The sequence below is a fragment of the Epinephelus moara genome, chromosome 9, assembly GCF_006386435.1.
Source record: "Epinephelus moara isolate mb chromosome 9, YSFRI_EMoa_1.0, whole genome shotgun sequence".
NCBI classification, from domain to species: Eukaryota; Metazoa; Chordata; class Actinopteri; order Perciformes; family Serranidae; genus Epinephelus; species Epinephelus moara.
In genome coordinates this window covers 1,967,745-1,993,260 of record NC_065514.1, presented here as the reverse complement: position 1 = coordinate 1,993,260, position 25,516 = coordinate 1,967,745, and the positions used below count along the sequence as shown (strand labels likewise).

Below are 25,516 nucleotides of genomic sequence, written 5' to 3'. Positions count from 1 at the left end.
GTGTGTGTGAGTGTGTGTGTGTGTGTGTGTGTCGACAGGAGGAAGTGTCAGGACGCAGGAACAGGCAGGATCACATCAGTTTTATAGAAGAAACAAACGACAGTTATTTCTTTGATCCACCTTCATTTGTCAGTATAAACAGATGCAAAGTTTCTCAGTGACAGTTTGTTTCTGTGTGTAACATCACGCACAAGAACACACAGCTCAAACAGGGCTGAGTGATGTAGGGCTGCCTCTGACTAAGACTGTTCCTAGTGGACCAACAGTCCTCATCAGGGTCCATCAGTGGACCAACAGTCCTCATCAGGGTCCATCAGTGGACTAGTCTCCTGCATGTTTCTGATATGAATGTAATGATTAAATGATATATTTTGGTGGTTTGAGTTGAAGGTGTGAGAAAGAATAGTATCAGTAACATTGTTAACACTGTGCTACATTACAGAGAAATACAAACCGTACTAATGAACCTTCATTAATATAGGCCTATATTTTATCTCCAAGTGCACGTCACACACTGAGCGAGCCGCCTGTTAATGACGCTGTGGGCTAATGGGCATGTAGCTACTTCCATGTTGCAGATGATACGTCATGCTTTTTTTTTTATGTGAATAAGCGACCAATGAAATCTTGTTGACCTTTCTGTTCGACTAACGTTTGGTCGACTGTTCGGGGGCAGCCTTTGAATGATTTTAGAAAACCATAAAAATTGATATTAGAATTGTCATTAAAAACGTTTTTAATCAGATTTTAGAAAAAAACCCACGAAACATTTTGATCCAAAAAAATTTAAATGTAGAAACATAAACAAAACATTTATCAACACTCCAAAAGTTATTTGAACTATGTACATTATTTAATTTTTGAGATTAGCTCATTTTTAATAAGCAGAGTGAAAAGACGCTGTGATAGAGTCATCATTCATGCCTCTGGTGCCTTTGTGCATTTTTACGTGGTTTTGCACCACACGTAACGTAGCATAATGACGAAAATCAATACAGGGTAGTATTGTGAAATTTTTGGTTAACGATATTGTATCGTCACATGCACAGCAAGTATCGATTTTTATGCCTTCACACTGGCGCTGTTTTCGGATTGTCCATTTGTCGCCCATTCCTGTGAACGCAGTATCTCATGCCTCACGTGGCCGTTCACACAGAGACACACAACCTGCACACCTGGAGGGAATTTCTTCAAATTTGGCAAAAAGATCTAGTAAGAGTCAAGAATGACCCGATTTGAATTTGGTGGTCAAAGGTCGCTGTGACCTTGCATCCAGCTCATTCTCATGAACTACATGTCTCAAAAATACCTAAAGGGAATTCTCTCCAATTTGGCACAAACTTCCACTTGGACTCAACAATGAACTGATTACATTTTGGTTGTCAAAGGTTAACTCATCACTGTGATCTCATGGCCTTCTCATTTGTGAATGCAATATCTCAGGAAGGGCTTTAAGGAAAATTTCCTCAAATTTGGCACAAACGTCCACTTGGACTCAAAAATTAATTAATTAGATTTTGGTGGTCAAAGGTCACTGCGACCTCACAAAACATGTTTTTGGCCATAACTGAAGAATTCAGACACTGATTCTGACCAAACTTGACACAAATGTCTAAGAGGATAAAATAATGAAGGTCAAAAGGTCAAAGGTCAGCTTGACTGTGACATCATCATGTTTTAACGTCATATCTCAGGAACAGAAGGGGAGACATTTGGTCAGTATATAGTTTTATAGTATAGAGTTTTCACTGACATGGATGGAGACTGTCAGAGACACTGGACTGGTGGGCGGAGTCATACAACCACAGGGTGGACTGGTGGGCGGAGTCAACTATAGTTTCTTTGACAACTATCATGAGCCGAATTATCCACAGAGGTCTCTTCCTCTCCAAATCAAATAGACCAGCTGATTTAAACCAGTAAAACACTGAATAAAGCAGCTTCATGTTCAAATTCAGAGTTTCACAGACACTGTTTGGCTCAGCAGGGGCTGGAGCCGAGCTGACACTGATGCTGCTCAGCTTGTTTCTGTGATCATTTAAGATTCAGACGTCTGATGACTAAAATCCTACATTCAGTAAAAACACATAAATAAAAACCACAAAGTGTAGCATAAAAATGTGGCTTAAAAGCGGATGATAAGGCTTTTGGCAGCCAACAGCCACGCTGACATGACAGCGACCATATGACACAGAGTGTGTCTTTGATTAAATGACAGATTTCTGTGTGTTTTAACGTTGTTGAAAACATCTGAGGTGATATAACTACACAACTCAAGTAAATAAATAACACTGGTTGAGTTGTTTGTTGACATTTAAATGTGTTAAAGTTACACGTTACATCTTTAAGGCACTATTAGTTATGTAAACTTATGAAAATGTCGCTTTCAGTTTAGAGACAGTTAGTGGTGGAGCTGCAGCACAGCCTCCTCCTCCTCCTCTTCCTCCTCCTCGTCCTTCAGATGTACTTCTCTGTTAGACGTCGGTGTTTTCCAGGTATTAATCTGTTTGGTATTTCCTCCAGGGGCTGCTTTGTGCTGCCAAACTGTTCTCCTTTGTCTTCAGGTCGAGCCTCAACACGCCGTCATGATTGCGGAATTGGAAAAAAACAAAAAACCAACCCACATTAAATCTTCGGATATCAAGGTCTGTTAAACACATCAGTTTAAAGTCAGTGTGGACTCACAGACTGTCGCTCTGGTGACATCACAGCCACGACTACAGTGATCAGGTTGTGTTGATTCATTGTTTGGTAAGAAAACAGTGAAAATCACCGCCCACTGTCACCTGGAGCAAAAGGTGACGACGTCTGGTTTTTCAGACCAACAGTCCAAAGCAAAAAAAAAATCAGTTTATGACAATGGAAGAAAAGCAAGTAAATCTCACAAAAAGAACTTTCAAAGAGACGTGTTCTGTTTTACTGTTACCGCCCCCGTACAGCTGACTGTGGCTCACCTTTTGGCCTCTGGCCAAACAGTAACACCAAGCACCTTTCTATTAAAGCTAACCCTGCCTTCACATCACTTATAGTGACTAGCTATAGAGCATCATCATCATCATCATCATCATATGTGCAGAGTACATTTTTGCAGCTATTTTAGATTTAGTCTTAATCTTGAGACGAAAATGATTACTAGTTTTTTGTAGTCATTTTTTTTTTTTTATCTTTCATAGCTGTAGTCCACAAAATTCAAACCGTTTTAGTCGAAGAAAATTCAAAATGTTTTTGTCAATAAAAATTCAAGACTTTTTAGTTTACAAAAATTCCAAATATTTTAATTGACAAAAATTCAAAACATTTTAGTCGACGAAATTCCAAATGCTTTAGTCGAAGAAAAATCAAAATGTTTTAGTTGAAGAACATTCAAAATGTTTTAAGTCAACAAAAATTCAAAAAAATTAGGCCAATGTAAATTCAAAACATTTAAGTCAATGAAAATTCAAAATGTTTTAATCGAAGAAGATTCAAAACTTTTTTAAGTCAACAAAAATTCAAAACATTTAAGTCAATGAAAATTCAAAATGTTTAAGTCAGTGAAAATTTAAAACATTTAAGTCAATGAAAATTCAAAACATTTAAGTCAATGAAAATTCAAAATGTTTAAGTCAATGAAAATTCAAAACATTTTAATAGACGAAAATTCAATTTGTATCTATTTCCATATCTTTTTTTGTAGGTAAAGGGAAAATAAATGAGCCCTGAGGTAAATACACCAAATGATTAATAAATTATCCAAGAGAATATTTGTGTAATGATAGCAGGCTTGTAAAAAATATTTTCTGAGTTCTTGAAGTCCAGACAATGTTTCTGTTGATTAAAAAAAATAACCGAACAGATGAATCGATAATGAAAGTAATTAATTAGCTGCAGGCCTGATCCTCTGTTTGCCTTCTGGGCAGGAGGCTGAACTCTGTCCACAGAGCAGACAGACTGAACCAGGATCAGTTTGTTGCTACAGAGCGTGCTCTGTGTCTCTGTGTCTCTGTGTCCTCGTTGGGAACGTCTCCTGTGTTTTTAAAGCTTTAACAATAGTCGACTGTAGAAACCGGAGCAGCCTTTCAGTGTGTGTGTTACAGCGTGTGTGCTGACGTCAGTGTGTATCTCACTCTCCCCCATCTGTCTCCTGCGTGTGTTGTAGCGGTGCCATATCCTCCCGGTACACGCCTGTCGGTCAAAGACCTGTATGTGGACGGGAGGCCCAGCGTGGAGGTGCTGAAGGCCCATCTGGTGAAGGAGGGCCGGCTGGAGGAGGAGACGGCTCTACGGATCATCAACGAGGGAGCCGGCATCCTGCGCCAGGAGAAATGCATGCTGGAGGTGGAGGCTCCCATCACAGGTAACAACACCTTTACGTCCTGGTCTCAGGGTTTCCCCCCAGACCCAGACTCTGGGTCTAGTTCCACAGCTGCCCCCCCTGACATGTGGCTCAGCTGAGGTATCCAACCCTCCACCCTCCTGCCCTCCGACTATTTTTATCTCCTCCTGCACAGTCCCTACTTATTGTTTCCATATCTTCATGTTTTTCTTTCCTAATGTCTGAAAAAAAAATCATAATTTTTCTTCAGTGATCCAATAAGCAGACTGACAGGAAATTAATCAGCAGCTCTTCTGACAGCTGAATAATCGCTTTAGGCAAAAAACTCCAAACATTTTTTTTTATATTTTATGTATTTTATTACCTTTATTTCACCAGGCAGTCCCACTGCGACTGAAAATCTCTTTTACAAGAGAGACCTCAGACGACAGACAACAGGGGACTTCTGCTAGCTAGCTAACCAGCTAACATTACGAGGCAGCATAGTTATGCTAGCTGGCGTGTTATCGTAATGTGAAAAGTCAGACAATTTTGCAGAAAAGGACAGTTGACAGACGCCAGATAGTGCGAGCTAGCTAGCTAGCTAACAAGCAACCTGACGACTGTAACGTTAGCTATGTATGAACTTTTTTCCCCGTCTCTTGCTCGGTGGTAGCCATGGCGGCGTCTACCCCTTGTTGGCAAGTCAGCATCTGAAATCCCTCGCTCCGAAGGGCTAGTTTCATACCCACTACCCATCGTTATGCCCCCTACCCCAAAAAGGAATTGGGACACCACTACCCCTTGCGGGAACGCACAAATGTAGGGCTAGGGCTAAGGGCTAGGGCTAAGGGCTAGGGCTAAGGGCTAGGGCTAAGGGCTAAGGGCTAGGGCTAAGGCGTAGGGCTAAGGGCTAGGGCTAAGGGCTAGGGCTAAGGGCTAGGGCTAAGGGGGGGTATTGGGACGGGCCCTAAGTTCCCTCTGGTCAGCAGCAGCATTGGAAGTTAGTAGGGCTGCCCCCCAACTGTCGACCAGAAAGGTCATTAGTCTGCAAGATTTCATTGGTTGCTTAGTCACATAAAAAAACAAAAACAAATGTGAAACTCTATCAGGAGCTGCACCTTGTCAGAATAAATCCAAACCTCTATGACTGGAGCATGTGCGACTTTACTTTGTGTTTTTAAAGATTTACATCTCCAGTAGGAACCAATAGAGCTGAGAGACACAGACAGGAAGTCAGACAGTGTTTAGGGATGGACTAACATGTAGAAAGACGCATTACACCTCCTTTGATGTTAACCTGACGTGTGTTTGTGTGTGTGTCCAGTGTGTGGGGACGTCCACGGGCAGTTCTTTGACCTGATGAAGCTGTTCGAGGTGGGCGGATCCCCCAGCAGCACCCGCTACTTGTTCCTGGGAGACTACGTGGACCGAGGGTACTTCAGCATCGAGGTAGGCGACACCCGCCCGCTCACATGTTTGTGTTTCTGCCATTTCAGCTGACATTTGGAGCATAGGCCTGTCGCTCGGCTTCGGCTTAGCAGAGCTTCTTTAAATAGTCGTAGGAAATGAAAGGCACACTGTCTGCCTCCTCTGTGCCCCACCCACACCCACACACACACACACACACACACACACACACACACACACACAAGTGTATGTGCACACACAGGCCTTGTATGTTGCCTCCAGGCTCGGTCTGTGTCCCATTTCTAAAACAAACCGAGGGAAGGACTGAGTGTGTTTTCTGGAGGGAGTCTTCTCGTGTAGCTGCGGACGGCGTGACATTTTCATTGGCTGCTGTCATGCTTCCTCGTTGGGATGAGTGGAGATATCTTGGAACAGTGTCGTGCCGCAGTCTGACAGACACAGTCAGAATCAGGGTCAGATACATTTTAGAGTAGCAGATGCTCCATTGAACCAGATTAATTTAGAAGTCATTTATCTCCAGAAAGACACGTTTTCCAGCCTCAGACTACCTGATGGCTGCGTGTCACTGCTCTCACTGTCATGTTCCACTTCAGGACTCATCACAGACCTGGATCAGAGTCACAAAATCAAATATCAGTGCTGTTTACCAGATACTTGAATTAGTGTTTCTACTGCTCACTTTCAGCCTCTTTAACCGGTGACTCTGACTCAGTCCGTCTCCAGTCACAGTGAAGTGGAGCCACAGTCCCAGCTCGACTACTGTCCTTGTCCCAGTATACAAGCACGGGAGGGGAATCCATTTATTGAGCCAAGTATGTGCGACTCCTCTACGATAGGTGGAGATATGCCCCCTTTCAGCTTGTTAGTATTGGACCTTTTTCCTGTTGACCTATTACGTCACAGACCAAACAATGGACAAACAAGTTAGCTACGGTTAGCTAGCAGCTAACTGCTACCATGGTGGACAACTTTACAGCTCTGTACATTTGGTCCGTCCAAAAAGTCACGGCTCTGGATGTAGATTTCTCCATGTTGTTACCGGCTTCTTCTTCTCTTACACATTTAATGCTATTGGACTTCCGGGTCAAAGCCCGGGGCGGAAACTGTGGAGCATGCTCAGAGCGCCTCGGCCAGTTTGGGTCTGATTGACTGTATACATGCAGGAGGAACTCAACAGTCAGTCACATTATCAGACTGTGAGAAATTCAATTTAGTACGATTTCAGTCAAACTAACATGTTTACAGGGATTTTAAAAATCTGGTTTAAGTCGGACTAACACAATAAACTAATTTTCTCTGACGTCACTGAGTTTTTTATGCCTTGGAGCACCTGGAGGAAACCCATACTGACATGGGGAGAACATGCAAACTCTCTGAGACGGCAGTGCTAACCACTGCACCACCGTGCTGCCAGTTTACATTCAGATTCTTAAATTTGATTTTTCTGCAAGTACTCAAGTACCCTATAGTAATTTAATGCGAGTGCTCAAATATTGGAGTTACTTAAAATGCCCATCCCTGTTAGGTACACGTCTGTACAGATAACAGTACTAATGGTACTAGATGCTCAAAAAAAGTTTTGTGGAAAGGCAGCTTATGTTCAGATGTAGTGAAATAACTGAAGCTGTCACAGAGAGCTGATTTCTGTAACAGGACTAAAGACCTGCATGTTTCTCCCACACACAAAGATTTGTATTTGTCTTTAAGAAACACACATATTTACACCTTTTCAACATCTGGCATAAATACGTCTGAAACCTCAGATTTCACTTCGTCTGTAAAGATTTTGATACCGAGGTAAACCCACACTGAGCCGATGATATTTCTCCAGGATACAGTGTTTGTCTTCCTGTCGGTGTGTGATCAGGCCTGTTTAGTTTGGATGAACAGCTGGTGAGATCTGGCTCCTCGTCGACGCCTTCAGAAAAGAAAAATGAAACAGGTGGTTCGATTCAGAACAAAAACACGGACTGGTTGAGTGGCAGCTGAAAGGAGTGGGTTTGTTTGGAAGTTAAAGTACGACATGCGTCACATTCAGTCGTGCAGAAACTCCTTCAGTGATAACAAACTCACATTTACAAGTTGATTCTGTCCTTCGTACGTGACGCCTGGATTACCTGGTCCAACGTTTTAACATCCTCTGAAAGCCACATTTCTTGTGGTAACACATAAAACAGTAACTCACCAGCTTCTCTGTTTTCTGATAGTTTCTATAAACTCCACATTTTCACTGTAAAGTTCAACCAACAAAATAATTGTTTTAGTGTAAATGTGAGAGAAATTCATGAAACCTCAGTTCTGCTTCTTGTGATCTTCACTTTTCGTCATGCCTCTGTATTTGTTGTCTCTGTCTCTGTGTTCAGAGAGCGCTCCGTCACTAATCAGTCCCTCATGACTGGCAAACTTTGACTTAATAACATTAGAAGTTAATCAATGGAAACTCTGCCTGTTTTTACCCAAAGTCACATTGTCAAACCCTTTAATGTTCCTGTTGGGACAAATTCAAACAAGTCAGCAGTTTGTATAGTTTTTTTGTTGTTGTTGATTTTTGTCAAATATAAGTAGTTTATTATAGGAGTGTCACAAGTCCACGGTTAATTTCAGACTTTGTTTTTATGCCATCGCACCGACGGTAGCTGTGGCTGGAGGCATTATGTTTTCGGGTTGTCCATACGTCTGTCCCATGCTCCCACGCAGCATCTCAAGAACACCTCAGGAATTTCTTCAAATTTGGCACGAACATTCGCTTTGACTCCATGATTAACTGATTAGAGTTTGGTGGTCATAGGTCAAAGGTCAAGGTCTGTGTGACCTCATCTTTCTCATTCTTGTGAACATGATATCTCAGGAACACATTAGGGAATTTCTTCAAATTTGGCACAAATGTCCACTTAGACTCAATGATGAACAGTTTTGATTTTGGTGATCATAGGTCAAAGGTCGCTGTGACTATCTCGTTCTCTTGAATGCAATAACTCAAGAACACCTGAAGGGAATCTCTTTAAATTTGACCCATGCATCCACTTGGACTGAAGAATAAACTGATTAGAATTTTGTGGTCAAAGGTCAAGGTTGCTGTGACCTCGTCCGTCTCAAGAACACCTTGAGGGAATTTTTTTTTCAAAATTTGGCACAAACGTTCACTTGTACTCAAAAATGAACTGATGGGAATTTGGTGGTCAAAGGTCAAGGTCACTGCGACCTGGTTCATCTTGTCTTATGAAGAAACCAAAGAGAACATGAAAACTGTCAGAGAAACCTGACTGGTGGGCGCGAGGCTGTGATTCTAGTTCTTAAATGGGATTTAAAAAATATATCGCCTTGCTTACAGTATCGCAGTATATTGAGTCATAACCACTGATATGTGTCCAATCAGCAGATTCTTGCCAGTACACAGCCGTAGTCTCCATATTTATCTTTTTGGGTGTTCATGTGGACAGATCCTTGTAAAACGATGCAGAACGTTCAGTTGTAGTGTCTCCGTCATGACACTGTGAACAGGATGCCTCCAGTGACGCTCTCTAACAGCACCTAAAGCCTGATGGAGCATTGAATTTTGGGTTTGTGCACAAAAATAAAAATCAGATCATGTTTAGTTTCATATCTGACAGCAGATGGCTGAGTTTGGGGCTTGAGTGTCGTGTTAACCCTTCCCTCCCCTGTGTCTCCCTGCAGTGCGTACTGTACCTGTGGGCTCTGAAGATCAACCACCCCAACACCCTCTTCCTCCTCAGAGGCAACCACGAGTGCCGGCATCTCACAGAGTACTTCACCTTCAAACAGGAGTGTGAGTCCTCCTCCCGACGCTCCTGTTGTCTGTTTGTCTTCAGACGTCTCCGCCATGAGCAAACTGATGACCTCACTGTGTCCGTTACTGCAGGTCTGACAGGAAGTGCTGTGTTTAACGTGTGTGTGTGTGTTCTGCAGGTAAAATAAAGTACTCTGAGCGTGTATATGACGCCTGCATGGATGCGTTTGACTGCCTGCCTCTGGCAGCGCTCCTCAACCAGCAGTTCCTCTGTGTGCACGGAGGTCTGAGCCCTGAAGTCACCTGCCTGGATGACATACGGAAGGTAAACAGACAGTTTCCTGCTGATGTTTCCTGTAGGGTCAATATTTAACTTAATTTAATTTAATCTTAACTTTATAACAACAGCACTTTATTGACTTTATTGTAACCGATCAGTTATTTTTTTGTAATGAAGACATCTTTGTTTCTGTGGCACAAAAGAGAACAAACAACAAAACGTGTGTATCAGCAAATTCTTATTTTAAACCTCCGTATCAGTCCAGACTTTTGCTATCAGTGCATCCCTAATTATTTTGACATCAGAGTGACGACACCTGGTCCTGCTGACGGCTCTGACCTGAAGCCACCGAGCTAACGTTGGCTTCTCAGATAATTATATGATGTGTAAAAGTTAAACCACCCTGTCCTCCATCTGTCTGTGATTTACCCTCCACATCTACGGAGGTGTTCACCAGCTACCTGTCTGAAACTGACGTGATGTATCAGCCACATTGTTCTGTTCAAAGCAACTCAAAACTCAAACATTTAAAACATTAATGAAACAAACAAAAATGCTGAAGAGTCGCTGCTGTCATTTGTGTTATTTATCAGTAAATATGGAAGTCCCTGGAGATGTTTGAACTGTGTGTCATTAGTTTAAACTGTGTTTCTGTGTGTGTGAAGCTGGACCGGTTTAAAGAACCTCCGGCATTCGGGCCGATGTGTGACCTGCTGTGGTCGGACCCGGGGGAGGACTACGGCTCAGAAAAGACCCAGGAACACTTCTGCCACAACAGTGTGAGAGGCTGCTCTTATTTCTACAGGTAGGACATCTGTCCGACTCTCCCCGCTGCTGCTGCTGCTGCTGCACATGTTTCCACATTTAAAAAAAAAAAAAAAGAGACAGAAAGCAGCTTGGTCTGTTAATCTGAGCTGATTAAAGCTTTTACAAACAATGGCTTATCTCTGGATAAGTGAGCGCTGCTTAAATCCGCTGTCAGACAGATACTGAAAATAAATATTAGCATTCTCTGCTCTGTCTTAATATTTGGACTGAATTTGTTGACACCACATGGAGGTCACAGTGCGGGGACAACTGCTGCGGTTTGTTTCAGTACCAGGACGTTTAAATGATCCACTGTGTCTCTAATAGATGTGTCAGTGAGCACAGCCTCCTCATGGTACAGACAGACACACCAAACCGACATCAAAGAACTAGCAGCAACGAAAGCCAACTGTTGCGTCGTCTACATCGCCTCACGTCGCCCTGTGTCAGTTGCATTTGAACACACTACACGGACTACATCCGACTTCCAAGTAGCACGTACGTTCTGCGCCTGCGTGAGAGAGAGCGGAGTGAGAGAGTGGTACATCCTGTCAGCCGAGGGGTTTCCTATCTGTGCAGCCGAGCACCGCAGCACCTCCACGGACTATTACATCCAGACGGTCCCGGTGTTTCCTCCGCAGGCTCCACTTCACTCAGCTGCCCGATAAACCCGCTGCTTCTTCCCACTTTAACCTGAATAACAAACCAGGGCTCGGTGCTCCGGTTGGATCCAAACGGAGAGCCGGGGCTAGCTCAGAGACTAGCGGAGGCTAACTGGCTGTGCTTCCCTCCGGTCATGCTGCGGCTAACGCTCCGCTAGCCGCTCCCAGCTATCTCCGGTTTGTTATTGACCGTCGGCTTGGTGTGTCAGGGCCTTTAGATTAGCCTATTAGCATGCTAACATTAGCTAATTATCCTTACAGACCGAGGCTGATGGGAATGTGGTTATTTCTGCAGGTGTTTGGTCATAAACCAAAGTACAGGACACATTAACCCTTTAAAAACAGACAGTTTATATAGATTTAAAATAAGATCCAAAATAGCGAGAGCATTTTATTCTGTTTGCAGCAGAAAGCTAACAAAGCCTCTGTCTGCCCCATCATTAACTTGTGTTACCTTATGTGCTGTGCAAACATGGTTTGGTTGTGTAGATTTTAGGGATATGAAGCATTTGAAGATGTCATTTCTTTGACATCACCATAAACAAAAACACCAACGTAGGCACTGGAGGGCCGTTTGTGTTGCAGAGTTGAAAGGGTTGATTTGTTGACCTGGTGATGGCGCTAGATGACACGTCAGAGGAAGTTATTACGATTCATCCTGATGGGAACATGAATGATGAAACACATTTTATCACAACCCATTCAGTCGCTGTTGAGATATTTCAGTCTGGAACAAAATGGCGGACAGACGGACGTTGACGTCACACTAAAAAACAAAACCTTCGTACCGACACAGAAACAATCAGAGCTGCCAACTGAATGAACTGAAGTGAGACTTTGTTCACTTGAATCAGAGCTTTTCAAGACGTAGTGTCAGGTATGTTTAACTGAAACCACCACAGAAGAAGAAATACCTGCGTCCTGATGGACTCAGTCAAAAAGTCTCTCCAGACAGAATCAGTCAATCACTGAAGTGAATCGTCCGCTCTGTGACGATCACATGTAACCTCCTGTGTCGACAGCCTCGACCTTAATTGATCTCTAATTTTAGCGCCTTCAGCATCTCTTGTTATACTCGAGTTCAAGCAGCCTGCTCAGCTGTCATGGCAACCGAGGTGACGGAGAGACAGCCGAGCTGCAGGAGGAGACATCCTGCCTCAACATTTGGGCAATAAAAATGAAGCTGTCATCCTGTCTCTGTTTGTCAAGCTGGCATCTCATCCTCATCCAAATCCTCATCATCATCATCTGCTGGTGTTTGTTCTTCTGTGGTTTCAGTTACCCAGCAGTGTGTGACTCTTCTTCTTCTTCTGTGGTTTCAGTTACCCAGCAGTGTGACTCTTCTTCTTCTGTGGTTTCAGTTACCCAGCAGTATGTGACTTCCTGATGAACAATAACCTGTTGTCTGTAATACGAGCACATGAAGCTCAGGATGCAGGGTAAGTGATTTTCTGCAGTACATTTTACCACATATTACCACTATACTCTTATTATTGTTTATATATTTTATGCTATTGTACGTCCCTATTAATATTTGTCTCATTATATTCTATATTTTATTATAAAGTTATGCTATAAACAGCAAGTATACAGTGTATTTTTACTTACTATATGACTGTATAGTATGTTTAATTATATATACTACACTATATATAACTTTCTTTATCCTTATCTTATTTTACTTTATCCTCACTTTATCTCATCTTTTAATTTATTTAATTTCATCTTTTATTTTTCCTTATCTTATCTTAATTTATTTTATTTTATCTTTTATTTATCCTTATATTAATTTATCTTTTATTTTTCCTTATCTTAATTTATTTTATTTTGTCTTTTATTTATACTTATCTTAATTTATCTTTTATTTTTCCTTATCTTTATTTACTTTATTTCATCTTTCCTTTATCCTTATCTTAATTTATTTTATTTGCTCTTTTATTTTTCCTTATCTTAATTTATCTTTTATTTTTTCCTTATCTTAATTTATTTTATTTTATCTTTTATTTTTCCTTGTCTTGATTTATTAAATTTTATCTTTTATTTTTCCTTTTCTTTATTTACTTTATTTCATCTTTCCTTTATCCTTATCTTAATTTATTTTATTTGCTCTTTTATTTTTCCTTATCTTAATTTATCTTTTATTTTTTCCTTATCTTAATTTATTTTATTTTATCTTTTATTTTTCCTTGTCTTGATTTATTAAATTTTATCTTTTATTTTTCCTTTTCTTTATTTACTTTATTTCATCTTTCCTTTATCCTAATCTTAATTTATTTTATTTTATCTTTTATTAAATTTTATCTTTTATTTTTTTCTTATCCTATTTTACCTTATTTTATCTTTTATTTTTCCTTTTCTTTATTTACTCTATTTCATCTTTCCTTTATCCTTATCTTAATTTACTTAATTTTAATTTGTATTTTGTTTATCTCTATTATATGTCTTTTTTCTTCTTTATTTTATTTCACTTTATCTTATCTGTTCTTTTTTCTTACCTTATTACATTTTATCTTGTTTTTTTATTTTGTTATTATCCTTATCTTTATATTATTTTACTCTATCTTTTGTTTATCTTTATTTTATTTCACCTAGTCTTTATCTCATCTTATCTCTTTATGTTTATATTTGTCTGTAAATCCTCCAACAGTTTGTTTTTCTGTCCGTCAGGTATCGAATGTACAGGAAAAGTCAGACGACAGGCTTCCCTTCTTTAATTACGATCTTCTCTGCTCCTAACTACCTGGATGTGTACAATAACAAAGGTAAGAGAAGTGAAGGATGGAAACCATGGCAACAGGTTAAAAAACCTTGAAGCCCTGGCAACAGGAGACAGGAAGTGCATCATGCAGTAGAAAATGTTAACGTGTGTGTGTTGGGTCTTTTGTCCTCAGCGGCGGTGCTGAAATATGAGAATAATGTGATGAACATCCGGCAGTTTAACTGCTCCCCTCACCCCTACTGGCTGCCCAACTTCATGGACGTCTTCACCTGGTCTCTGCCCTTCGTTGGAGAGAAAGGTGAGACAGCAGATCAGAGTCTGTGATTGTGTGTGTGTGTGTGTGTGTGTGTGTGGAGGTGTGTGGAGGTGAGGACTGTGTGTCAGGGCTGCAGAGTTATTACAGCAGGAATTATCCAAAAAAAACACTCGGTCAAGGCAGAAGTAAACACACCCACATATGATTTTCACTCCTGTTCAGAAGCTCAGAATCAGCTGTTATATTCACAGGTTTCTTCTGTCCTTCAGCAGTATTTGTACAAAGATAAAAATCAGTATAATTCAGACACCAAATTTATATTTACATTTCAGAACAAGAATAAAATGAGTGACTTTTTTCCAAATAATCCCTCCAGCAGATCCTGTAGATCTTTTTACATGTTGAAAATATGATATAAAATGGCATTAAAATAAAAGTCATAATCTAAAGAACTGAAACTTTTTAATAGAATTATTTCCAGTTTGAGCAGCTGGCTGCTGCTCTGATATCAGCTGCTTCAACAACAAACTGAGAGTTTGACTTTGGATGAAAAAATAAAAGCAGAGCTCCAAGTGAAATCAGTTTTACTCTCCTTACTCTCCACTATTTTCTCATGATGAGCAGCTTGCCAAAAAAATGACTGACCATGAGCCGCTAACAAAGCTAAAGATGGTAGGTTGCTAACTAACAAACAAACGATTTGAAAACCTTACGAGCTAACAAACAAAAAATTGGCTTAACAGAAGAACAAACAAAACATCCTACTAATGAACAAAATAACAACAAAAATGTCCTAACAAACAAACAAACAAACAAACAAACAAACAAACAACCATGCAAACTAACTAACAAACTAATAACCTAACAGAACAGTGAATGATGTAACCTAAAGCACAAACCACCTGATAAACGAACAAACTAAAGATCTAACGGACGAATAAACTAATGACCTAAAGGACAAACTAACGACCTAACAGATGAACGACCTAATACATTAACAAACTAACGACCTAACGGATGAACGACCTAATACATTAACAAACTAACGACTTAACGGATGAACAAACAAACAGACAGACAAGTAATGACCTATCGGACATGCAACAACCCAGCAACAAGTGAACAACTTAACATAGAACAGATGAACGCACGACCTAATAGAAGTAATAACAACTGAATGGATGAATGAATGACCTAATGAACGAACCAACAACCTTATGAAAAAACGAACGACCTAACGAGATATCAAATGTCCTACCAAACAAACCAATAACCCAACAGATGAACAAACTACCTAACAAACTAACGACCTTAAAACCGAATGACCTAACAGACGAGGGAATGACTTAACGGAAGAATGAGCAGCCTAACTAAAGAACTAGCTAACGACCTAACAGACAAACCAACTAACTACCTAACCAACGAGTGAACGAACTACTGGAAGAAATAAGAACTGAATGGATGAAGGAACAACTTTATGAAAATACGAACGACCTACCAAACACAACCAATAACCTAACAGACAAACTAACGAACAAATGACCTTACAAACAAACAACCTACAAACCACATGACCTAACAGACGAGTTAATGTCTGAAACGGAAGAATGAACAACCTAACTAATGAACAACTTACGACCCAACAGACAGACAATTAATAGACAAATAAACTGACAGAAGGAAACGTGTGGCTTGCTAGCTTGTTATTGGTTTTTCAGTATCGTGTCTGATTTTTATCAAATGATTTGAAATCCATTCGTACTCTTTTTCACTAGTATCTGAATTAACCTGCTTCAATAAAACTAACCTAAAACCTAATTTTTATATTATACATTTAGGTGCTTTTCGTTCCCTTTCTTTAAAATCTATGTTACACACACGTTAACAAAAAATGCTGTAAATGTGCAAAACAGCTGTTTTTAGTCTGTATCTCTTTGACAGATAAATGTGAATGTCAGTTTAAAACATTGTTGAAACAGGTTGTAAAACAAAGGAAAATAATGTCAGTGACATCGTGTTTGCTGCTGCATGTCAGTTTAAACACAGGAAACACATCAAGCAACACATCAATCTAAAAACAGCAACAACACACAACACTGTTTCTCCTTTAAATCACTTTATTATCACATTTAATTGTTAAGACGCTCCTCGCCGTACACGCTGTTTCCTCTCACGCAGCCCAGCTGTGTGTGAAACGTATTTCCTTCTGCAGCAGCCTGAAGACAACAGAGGAGCTCCAGACAAAGTCTAAATCTATCATGTGACACGGATGAGAGTTATGCGTCATGTGACATAGCTGCAGTATCAGAGCAGCGACGTCATTATGACTTCTCAGCTCTTTGTATGATTGTGTTACATCATTAGGTTCACCGTGTACACACACCGTTCACAGTTCAGGACGCAGGGCCTCATTTTTAGGGACATCTAAGTCAGGAAATGTAGAAATTTGACCACAGATATGACAATTATAATTTATTTATTTAGTTTTTTTTTAACATGTACATTAACAAACAAAGCTGTACATTTTTCATTTCTGGACAGATGGTACAAAGTTACTCTAAAAACAGAATATAATTTAAAGTTGCAAAGTTATTGAGATTATTTATAAGCAAAAAGAGAAAAGAATATTAATGTTAGCCAAGAAAAAAAAGAAAACCTCACACAGGAAATTATTCTTTATTTCCAGGTATTGTTTAAGACATGCAGCAGAGGCTCGTTCTAAAAGACGTACATGACATGAGGGATATTAATGTGAGAATTTTGGATTAAATAAAACATTTTGCTGCATTATTAGACAAAAACATATAATATCTAGAATACATGAATCAGTCTGGCACCAAAAAAAAGCCACAATAATATTTTTTCATATTATGAAATCTCCCAAAACCAGAGCGCACGACACACTTTGATATTTAACTTCAGGTTCTGTTTAAAAAAATCAGGTCAATAAAAGTCTTTGTTCCTGTTGCTGGGACACCTGCACTGTGTCACGCAGTTAATGTCACTCAGATTTAGTGATTTGCACGCAGCCTTCGTGGTTTTCGTTCCAACAGGACGCCGCTCCCTTTGACGAGGTGCTGGAAGAGGTTAAATGTGCTTCAGCTGCCCACAAGGAACCGCAGGCCTGTCCGGTGCTCTCAGAGTCGAGCCGTCGTTTATCAGAAGAAACTTCATAGATTAAGTCCAACGTAAAGCGGAGCACACAAACTTGTCCCTTTGCCCCAGTGGACTCTGGACGTATCTCTGAAGTCTCTCCTGTTGCTTTCAAACTGAAAAAGCTGGAAATGTGTCGACCAGGTTAGAACGTGGACAGGACATCAGCTAATGGAGGACAAAAAAGTACCAATTAATAAATAACTAAATGTTGTAATAATTACATAAATAAATAAATGAATAAACACAAAAATGAATAAATAATTATGAGTGAATTCAGATAAAAAATGTATAAATGAAAAAAGGAATACATAAATGTATAAATAGAAAAATAAATATATAAATGGAAATAATTAAATAAATAAATAAATATGGACATTTATAAAAATATATTTATTATATAGGTATATATTAGTGAAATAAATATAAATATAAATCTACCACTCATATAAATAAACAAATAAATAAAATAGATATACAAATAAATAGATAAATGTATAAATAAATAAATAAATACAAAAATATGTATAGGAATGAGTAAATAAATAAATTAAAAAATGTAAAAATAAATACAAAGAATAAAAATTAAATAAATACATAAATAAATAAATGTATAAATAAATACAAGAACAAATAATTGTATAAATAAATAAAAGTTGACAGTTAAATAGGACATAAATAAATAAATATTGTAAATGTATTTCTATATATTGTAGGACAGCATTTATTTATTTCTGTATTTCTCTTTCAATATATCAGTGAAGTAGGAGGTCATAACCTCTGCTTTTATTAATTTGCAGAATTAATTTCCATATTTATTTCAGCATTTATTTATTCTTTAATTTATTAATTTCTGTATTTCTGTATTTATTTATTTATTCCTGTGTTTATCTTTACATTTATTTACTGGTACTTGGCATTTTTTCCTATTACAGACTTTAACTCGATGCTTTCTCCATGTTTACCTGTTGTTGTTGTTGTTGTTGATGTTGTTAAATTGTCAGTGATAAATTATGTATGACAGTAAGGTAAATATATCTTTAGGTGTCGGACAGAACAAGCACCATGAAGGCATCACTGTGAGCTCTAATCAGTTCGTGCTCAGCGTTTGTTTTAAACCAGTAATGAAAATAAAGATGCGTCGCAGCTCTTGTGTGAACATGTTTCAGTCTCTCTGATATTTGTCTTTATGTCTCGTGCAGTTGTAATTTGAGCTTCTGTGTGACGCTGGTCTGTGTTTTCACACAGTGACAGAGATGCTGGTGAACGTGTTGAACATCTGCTCTGACGATGAGCTGATGTCAGAAGGGGACGACACGTGTGAGGGTAAGAGGATGTAACACCTTCTCACATCATCACACCTCACGGTTTCTTCTTCTCACGACAAAAAAAAGTGTTACTCAGCAAGTTAAAGGCTTTTCAGATGTTTCCACTCATTAAACTGTTTCTCAGAGCCGTTAGTCGCAGAGATGTGACGCCCTTTTGTCAGTTTGTCACCTGCATGTCTGTGCGAGGGTTAAGGTCAGGTGGTCGGGCAGGTGTAAGTGATGACAGTTCATCTTGTTGTTGTTGGACATCGGAGACTTGACGGTTACCAAACAAACCCACGTGTTGCTTTTCACTACGTTCATGCCGGCTTTGTCCTGGGAGGGATTTTTTTTTTCCAAAGCTCTCTAAAGACTGAATGTCAGATTGTCCTTGAACACACCACAAAGGCGAGTTTTAAAATGGCTGCTGCTAAAAGCTGCGTTAACACCAGATAGTGAAGTAGAAAATGAAAGCTTGCTTCTTGGCTGCGGTTGATTTTTATTCTCTTGTGAAGTCAATCCAGAAACTGTTCAATGTGTAAAATAGAAACTGGGTCAAATGTTGTTTTATTTAAACTCCAACAACATGTTGGTCCGTCTCCTGACTCTGTCTGACTTCCTGTCTGTGGCTCTCAGATCTAAGCCCATTGGTTCCTACCAGAGTCCTGCACCTGCCCATGCCCGTAAAGCTCAGTACCAGACCCACCCCGACCTGTTACCGGTCATTCTGTCGAAGTCAAAGCCACACCTGCCCACACCTGTGATTAAACACACACAGGCTACAATCCCTCACATTAAGCTGTGTTCACCGTTCTGCAGCGGAGGAAACGTCTCTTTCACTGGCTGCACTCGATGCAGGGATGGTGAAAACATCCCTGATATCCCTGGCATCAACCTCTGTGAAGTGCTGTAAAGTTTAGTTGATCCAAAACACACATTAAACACACACTAAACACACAAACACATTAAACACACATTAAACACACATTAAACATGGCTTAATAGAGACAGTGTCGAACACAAATCAGCTTCACTATAGAGCTGTCAACGAATATTCTAAATTCGAATATAAACTCGAATTTGAAAAAAAAAAATGGACCTTCGAATGTGAAAATTGATATTCAATTGTGGAGGGGAAAAAAAACACCACCGCAGCTGTCCTCTTTGCGAGTGGGCGTTGGCCTGGGCACTGAACGCACTGCATAAGGCCACACCGCCCACGGAGGTGCTGCGAAGCGCAGCGTACCGAAATTCTTGCACGAGCCGGAGCACTTCCGTTCACATCAGATGTGCATTTCTCCATGCTGGTCGACAAGCGGTTCTGCTCCCAGCTGTTGTCTCCGTCACCCGGCTTGACACATTCGCTCGCGCAGAAAATAGACCAGAGCTGGCCACGGAGCTGCGCGGCGCAGCCGGTGTGGATGACACAATCGATTAACATGGGCGCTGAAAGGAAACTGGCTTCGCTTCGAGGCTCTTCGCAGCGCTTCCGCGAGCGGTGTGGCCTGATGGGTCGGGTGAGCGAGAGGTCCGCGGTCGTTTCTAACGTAATGTTATAGATAATTGTTTTATGTGTTTTAATGTGTAGGTATGTAAATGTTTTCAAAGACGTTTATGTTGAAATAAAAATACCTACAAGTAGTTATGTTTCCTTGTATTAATACATATACAAGTATGTTTCCTTGTATTAGTTTGCCCTCTTGTGGACATAATGCGAAAAAAAAAAAAATTCTAATGGTTCGAACCTATGAGTTATTTTTAGAAGGAATATTCGAATGTCATTTTTGAGCAATTTTGACAGCCCTACTTCACTATAACTCGCAGCATTCACAGACAAACACTTGTCTTTATCTGGACACATTTTCCCCACAAATACAACATGCTAACGTTATTAGCACAAGCCTATGGCATTTTACATTGTATAAATTAGCCTAGCAGCTAGCAGAGATTTCCTCTGCTCATATGAAGCCAGGATAAATCACACACAAGACTTAAAATGCTATTTTTGTGGAGGCTTTATTGTCTTCACAATTTATTGTTTCTTATCTGTGAAATTAAAGTAAATCAAAGCTTTGTTTCCACTGAGGGAAATGGTTTCAGCTTACAGAGACAGACAGGAGGTCTGCGTCACTGTGACGTGTAGTTACATTTCTGGGGAGGTGCACGTCAGGCTGTGTAGGGTACGTCAACGCAGAGCCTACGGGAGAGTTGATTTGACGCAGAAGCATAAATTTGCCTTAGAAAAAAAAGACACTCCTGATAACTGCAGAAACTGCCTGAGAGTTCTACGTGGCTTTATTAACATTTTCATGTGACTGACATCACAATGGTAATATTCCCAGAAAGTGCACTGAATGTAAAAATGTGTTTCATGTCTGTGTGTTTTACAGAGTTATGACTCCAAGAAGGAGCACGATTTTTGACTAAAGTTGAGCATTTCTTATGCAGTGATTTTATTACCAAACACAGGTTATTAAATGGAGATCAGAGCTCCATACAGTCGAGATCTTCAGGCTGTAACTTAAAAAACAAAAGAGTAAATTTCAGCCAGCTTCCTTTCTTCCTTCCTGACTCATGTCTTTCGTCCTTCAGGTGGAGCTCCAGCTGTCAGAAAGGAAGTCATCAGAAATAAGATCCGGGCGATCGGAAAGATGGCTCGTGTCTTCTCGGTGCTCAGGTGTGTTTTTATCTCTCTATTTATTTCTGGTAGAATTTTACATAAGTATAAATGTTTCAAATAAAAGATATGAAGAGCCTGTCACCATCACCGTCACTTGAACCTTATTGTGAAGAGATTTTTGCCTTTTTGTGAACTTCCTGTGTGTATTATTATGCTGATTGTGGATTCAGTTGTGATGCTTCTTTCCTGGACATAAAAAAAGATTTATTACGTTTATGGGGCCGTCTTATTCAAATAAAAACCTTCCTATAAATAAAGTAAGTGGACAGAAAACGATGTGTCTTAGGAGGCAGCCGACTGGGAGTTTCTCCACAGATCTTTTCTCCCGTCTTGCTCCACTTAAGTAAAACGCTAATGACTTTTTTCTCGATTCACACGTGTCCTCTTTAAATCCTGTGGAAGTGTGTCAGAATAATTTGTCCTTTCAGTGATGAACATCTTGTTCAGAAGTTATTTTAAGGCTCAGAAAAGCATCACAGGCACGTTCTCTGAAGCTGTTCTTCCACTTCTGGTCATCATTAGTGAATTGATCATTAATATCACAGTGTGTAGAGACCACGCTCATCTCATAAACACGGTTATTTTTAAATGCTTTTAATTTAAATCAGGGGTGTCAAACTCATTTCAGTTCAGGGGCCACATATGGGCCGGACTTGTGAAACCATCAACCATCGCATAATAACTAGACACACACACACACACACACACACACACACACACACACACACACACGAATATATTGAGTTTCAGGATGGGTGCAGTGTGAAATGTCCTGAACTCAAAAATTTCAGTTACTGTCATTTACAGATTTTGGAATTATGGAGCAACTTTTTATTTTATTTTTTTGCACAGCTAAACAGTTGACAAGTACAAAAAAAGTCTCCTTGACGTAAAATGGAAGCTCTCAATTGAAGTACAGGTACCTCGAAATTCTTAAGTACAGTGGTTGAGTAAATGTCCTGAGTTACTGGTCACATTAGTAGTTAAAATTTACGTTTAAATGTATATATGTATGTATAGAAATATGAATATTCCTCTCTCTGAGCAGATGAGGACATTTTGTTCTTGGTGAGGCAATTTTATTCATATGTACTTAATGTGGAAGTGAAACATGTGACAAAGGAGCATAATAAATACAAAAAGCCGCCCACACACACATAAAAACAGCAGTGAACCCACATGCAGCTCGCAGATATAAACCACACACACTCAGTCAGACACACACACACACACACACATATTTAGTAACTTATCATGAAGGCTGAGAAAATAAAAATGTTCTCAGTTTGTTCTTGTAAATGTGGACACAGTTGTGACAGATCTCAGGTCAACAGGACTAATGAAGCTCAAAGCACTGTTATCAGATCTGGATCTGTAAATGCTGGACTAAGTGTTTCATTTCATCTAAGAGACACTGTTACTTTCACGACAGATATGATTTGTTAAACACACCATAATGTCTGTACCCTACAGCCATTAACACTGTGATGTTAGAGACTATGTTTTAGTGAAATCCATGCACGTTTCAAGACGGTGTAGCAGACACAGCAACTCTTTAGCATGGTAGCAAATACTTTGTTTCCACTGTCAACATAAAACGTTTTGTGGGCATTCCCATAAATACATACTGTATCTATTTCATGTTTCCTTATAAAGTTGGGGAAACAGCAGCAGGTTTAAAAAGCAGAGGTTTAAGGGTTGATCCCTGTGGAACATCAGATAAAATACAGCTTATAAACTTCAGATGGAAAGAAAAGCAGTTGTCTAAAGACTGATCTTTGTGGAAAATACGGCTTATAAACTCTAGATGAAAAAAAGCAGCAGTCTAAGGACTGATGCTTGTGGACCACCAGATAAAGTATGACTTATAAACTTGACATGGAAAAACAGCAGTTTTATAAGGATTGATCTTTATGGAAAATATGGCTTATAAACTTCAGATGGAAAAAAGCAGCGGTGTATAAATTGAACCTTTTGGAACACCAAATAAAATACTTCTCATTAACTTTAGATGGAAAACAGTAGTTGACTAAGGATTGATCCTTGTTGAATACCATTAAAATCTATCTTATAAACTTCAGATGGAGAAAAAAATGCTTTTTTCCATCTGCAGTTTATAAGGCTGAAGTTTATAGGCTGTATTTATTCAGGTTTTTTGCAAAGATCAACTATAAACTTCAGATTAAAAATATGGCTTATAAACTTTACATGAAAAAACAGCAGTTGTCCAAGGATTGATCTTTGCGGAAAACTCTAAATATTGCTTATCATCAATATTTAGTTTATAAGCCATATTTTATGTGGTGTTCAACAAGGATCAACTGCTCAACCTTGGACAACTGCTATTTTCAGCTGGAGTTTATAAGCCGGATGAAAATAGCAGAGGTCTAAGGACTGATCCTTGTGGAACTCCAGATAAAATTTGGCTCATAAATGTCAGATGAAAAAAGCAGTGGTCTAATAATTGATCTTTGTGGAACATCAGATAAAATATGGCTTAGAAACTTTAGATGGAAAAACAGCAGTGGTCTAAGAATTGATCCTTGTGGAACACCAGATAAAATATGGTTTAAAATATTCAGATGAAACATAGAAGCTCCTGTCTTTTAAAAGTAGATTGTTTATCAATTAAAATATCACGATCAGCTTCGTCAATGTCTAAATGAAAAGCTCTTTTTGAATCATTGATCACTCTGATGGGATGTATTTGTGTTTTGACAGAGAGGAGAATGAGAGCGTGTTACAGCTGAAGGGGCTGACCCCGACAGGAACGCTGCCTGTGGGAGTTTTGTCCGGTGGTCGGCGAACCCTGCAAAGCGGTAAGTGCGAATGCAGCCGAGCATCCCACCTAACACTAACACAAGAGTCCAGCAGCTAACACTAACTCCCTGTGCCTGCACTCACACTGAGAGACTAACCCTCATCAACACTCGAACATACACACAGTGAGACGGAAATGTCAAGTGGGATCCTCTCCTCCTCTAAAGGGCTGTTGTGTTCAAACATCGACCACAACAAGAGTTCATGCAAATAAAACGTGTCCCTGTTCAGTTCATCTAATTATGTTCATACTTACACCAGGAGACGGAATTAATTTACAGTGTATATTTTGAATGTTTTGTTGAAAGTTGCTTAGTTGAAAATTACATCATGTAAAGTGAATACACTTTTAAATTTGTGCTTACAAAAATGAATTCAAAAGGAAAAATACACACAAGTGCACAGATACATGCAAATGTTCATTTAGAAAAAAGGTAAATTATATACATGAAAATGATATGTTAACATATATATATATATATATAGTTATAATCAAAATAATGTGTTACTAATAGAAACCTAACATATAATAAAATATTAAATAAATAATCAAGTAAATAAGTATAAATATAATCGGTTAACTGCCAATAATATTTTTCACCAGATACGCATGTAGATCTGTAGGTCAATTTTGCTGTTCTGCAGTTTAGTGCACTGCGGACCAACTGGTCCTGATGGGCGCTAGCTAATGCCGTCACAAACCAACAGCGTTGCTGAGGAAACGTGGCCACCCTCCAGTCTCCCCCGGGTCGCCCTGTTGAGCCGGCAGGTGAATCTTGAGCAGTTAACCCCCTTTAGCATTGTTAACAGTTATCACTATTAGCTCTATTAGCAAAGTTAGCTGCTAACTGTTAGCAGTGTCAGCATGGCTAGTTATGCTAACAGTTAGCAATGCCAAAGATGTTTTATAGCTCAAAATGAGGCTGCTAACTCACTGGGGCAACCTGGAGGGAGATCAGAGGATAGCTACTCCCTTTAGCATTGTTAACCATCACTGTTAGCTGTGTTGGCAAAGTTAGCTGCTAATTAGTCTCGCTCACCAGACCTTTCTCAAGAAAAGAAAGGTCTGGCTGGGCCGACACTCATTTTAAGATTGGAGAAAAAAATGCCCCGGCTGCTTGTATTTCTTTCAACCAATCACAGTCGTTCTGGGCGGTGCCACAGCAACGGTGCGCTTGCAAAAATATTGCCGGGGGGGTTTTGGTGTAACACGCCCACAAAAATATCACCTATAGGATGCGAACCATGGCAGAAAAATGGCTACATCCCCGCAAGATCAAACACTGCAAAGGTTAGTAAAGGACGTGTTGAAAACGGTTGAAAACTGCTACACAACCGGAGGTGGTAGGGCGGGACTTC

General features: G+C 39.6%; 1 protein-coding gene across 2 annotated transcripts in view; it reads left to right on the top strand.

Annotated features, from left to right (window-relative positions):
- Positions 1-25,516, top strand: part of ppp3ccb (protein phosphatase 3, catalytic subunit, gamma isozyme, b) — a 43,813-nt gene that overhangs the window by 11,997 nt on the left and 6,300 nt on the right. For both annotated transcript variants that reach the window (XM_050053859.1, XM_050053858.1), the window contains exons 2-12: positions 4,139-4,336; positions 5,622-5,746; positions 9,401-9,512; positions 9,653-9,798; positions 10,419-10,558; positions 12,584-12,661; positions 13,890-13,984; positions 14,114-14,239; positions 18,599-18,676; positions 21,250-21,334; positions 24,059-24,156. In XM_050053859.1, the coding sequence (XP_049909816.1) occupies positions 4,139-4,336; positions 5,622-5,746; positions 9,401-9,512; positions 9,653-9,798; positions 10,419-10,558; positions 12,584-12,661; positions 13,890-13,984; positions 14,114-14,239; positions 18,599-18,676; positions 21,250-21,334; positions 24,059-24,156 (1,281 nt within the window). The remainder of the gene's footprint in view (positions 1-4,138; positions 4,337-5,621; positions 5,747-9,400; positions 9,513-9,652; positions 9,799-10,418; positions 10,559-12,583; positions 12,662-13,889; positions 13,985-14,113; positions 14,240-18,598; positions 18,677-21,249; positions 21,335-24,058; positions 24,157-25,516) is intronic.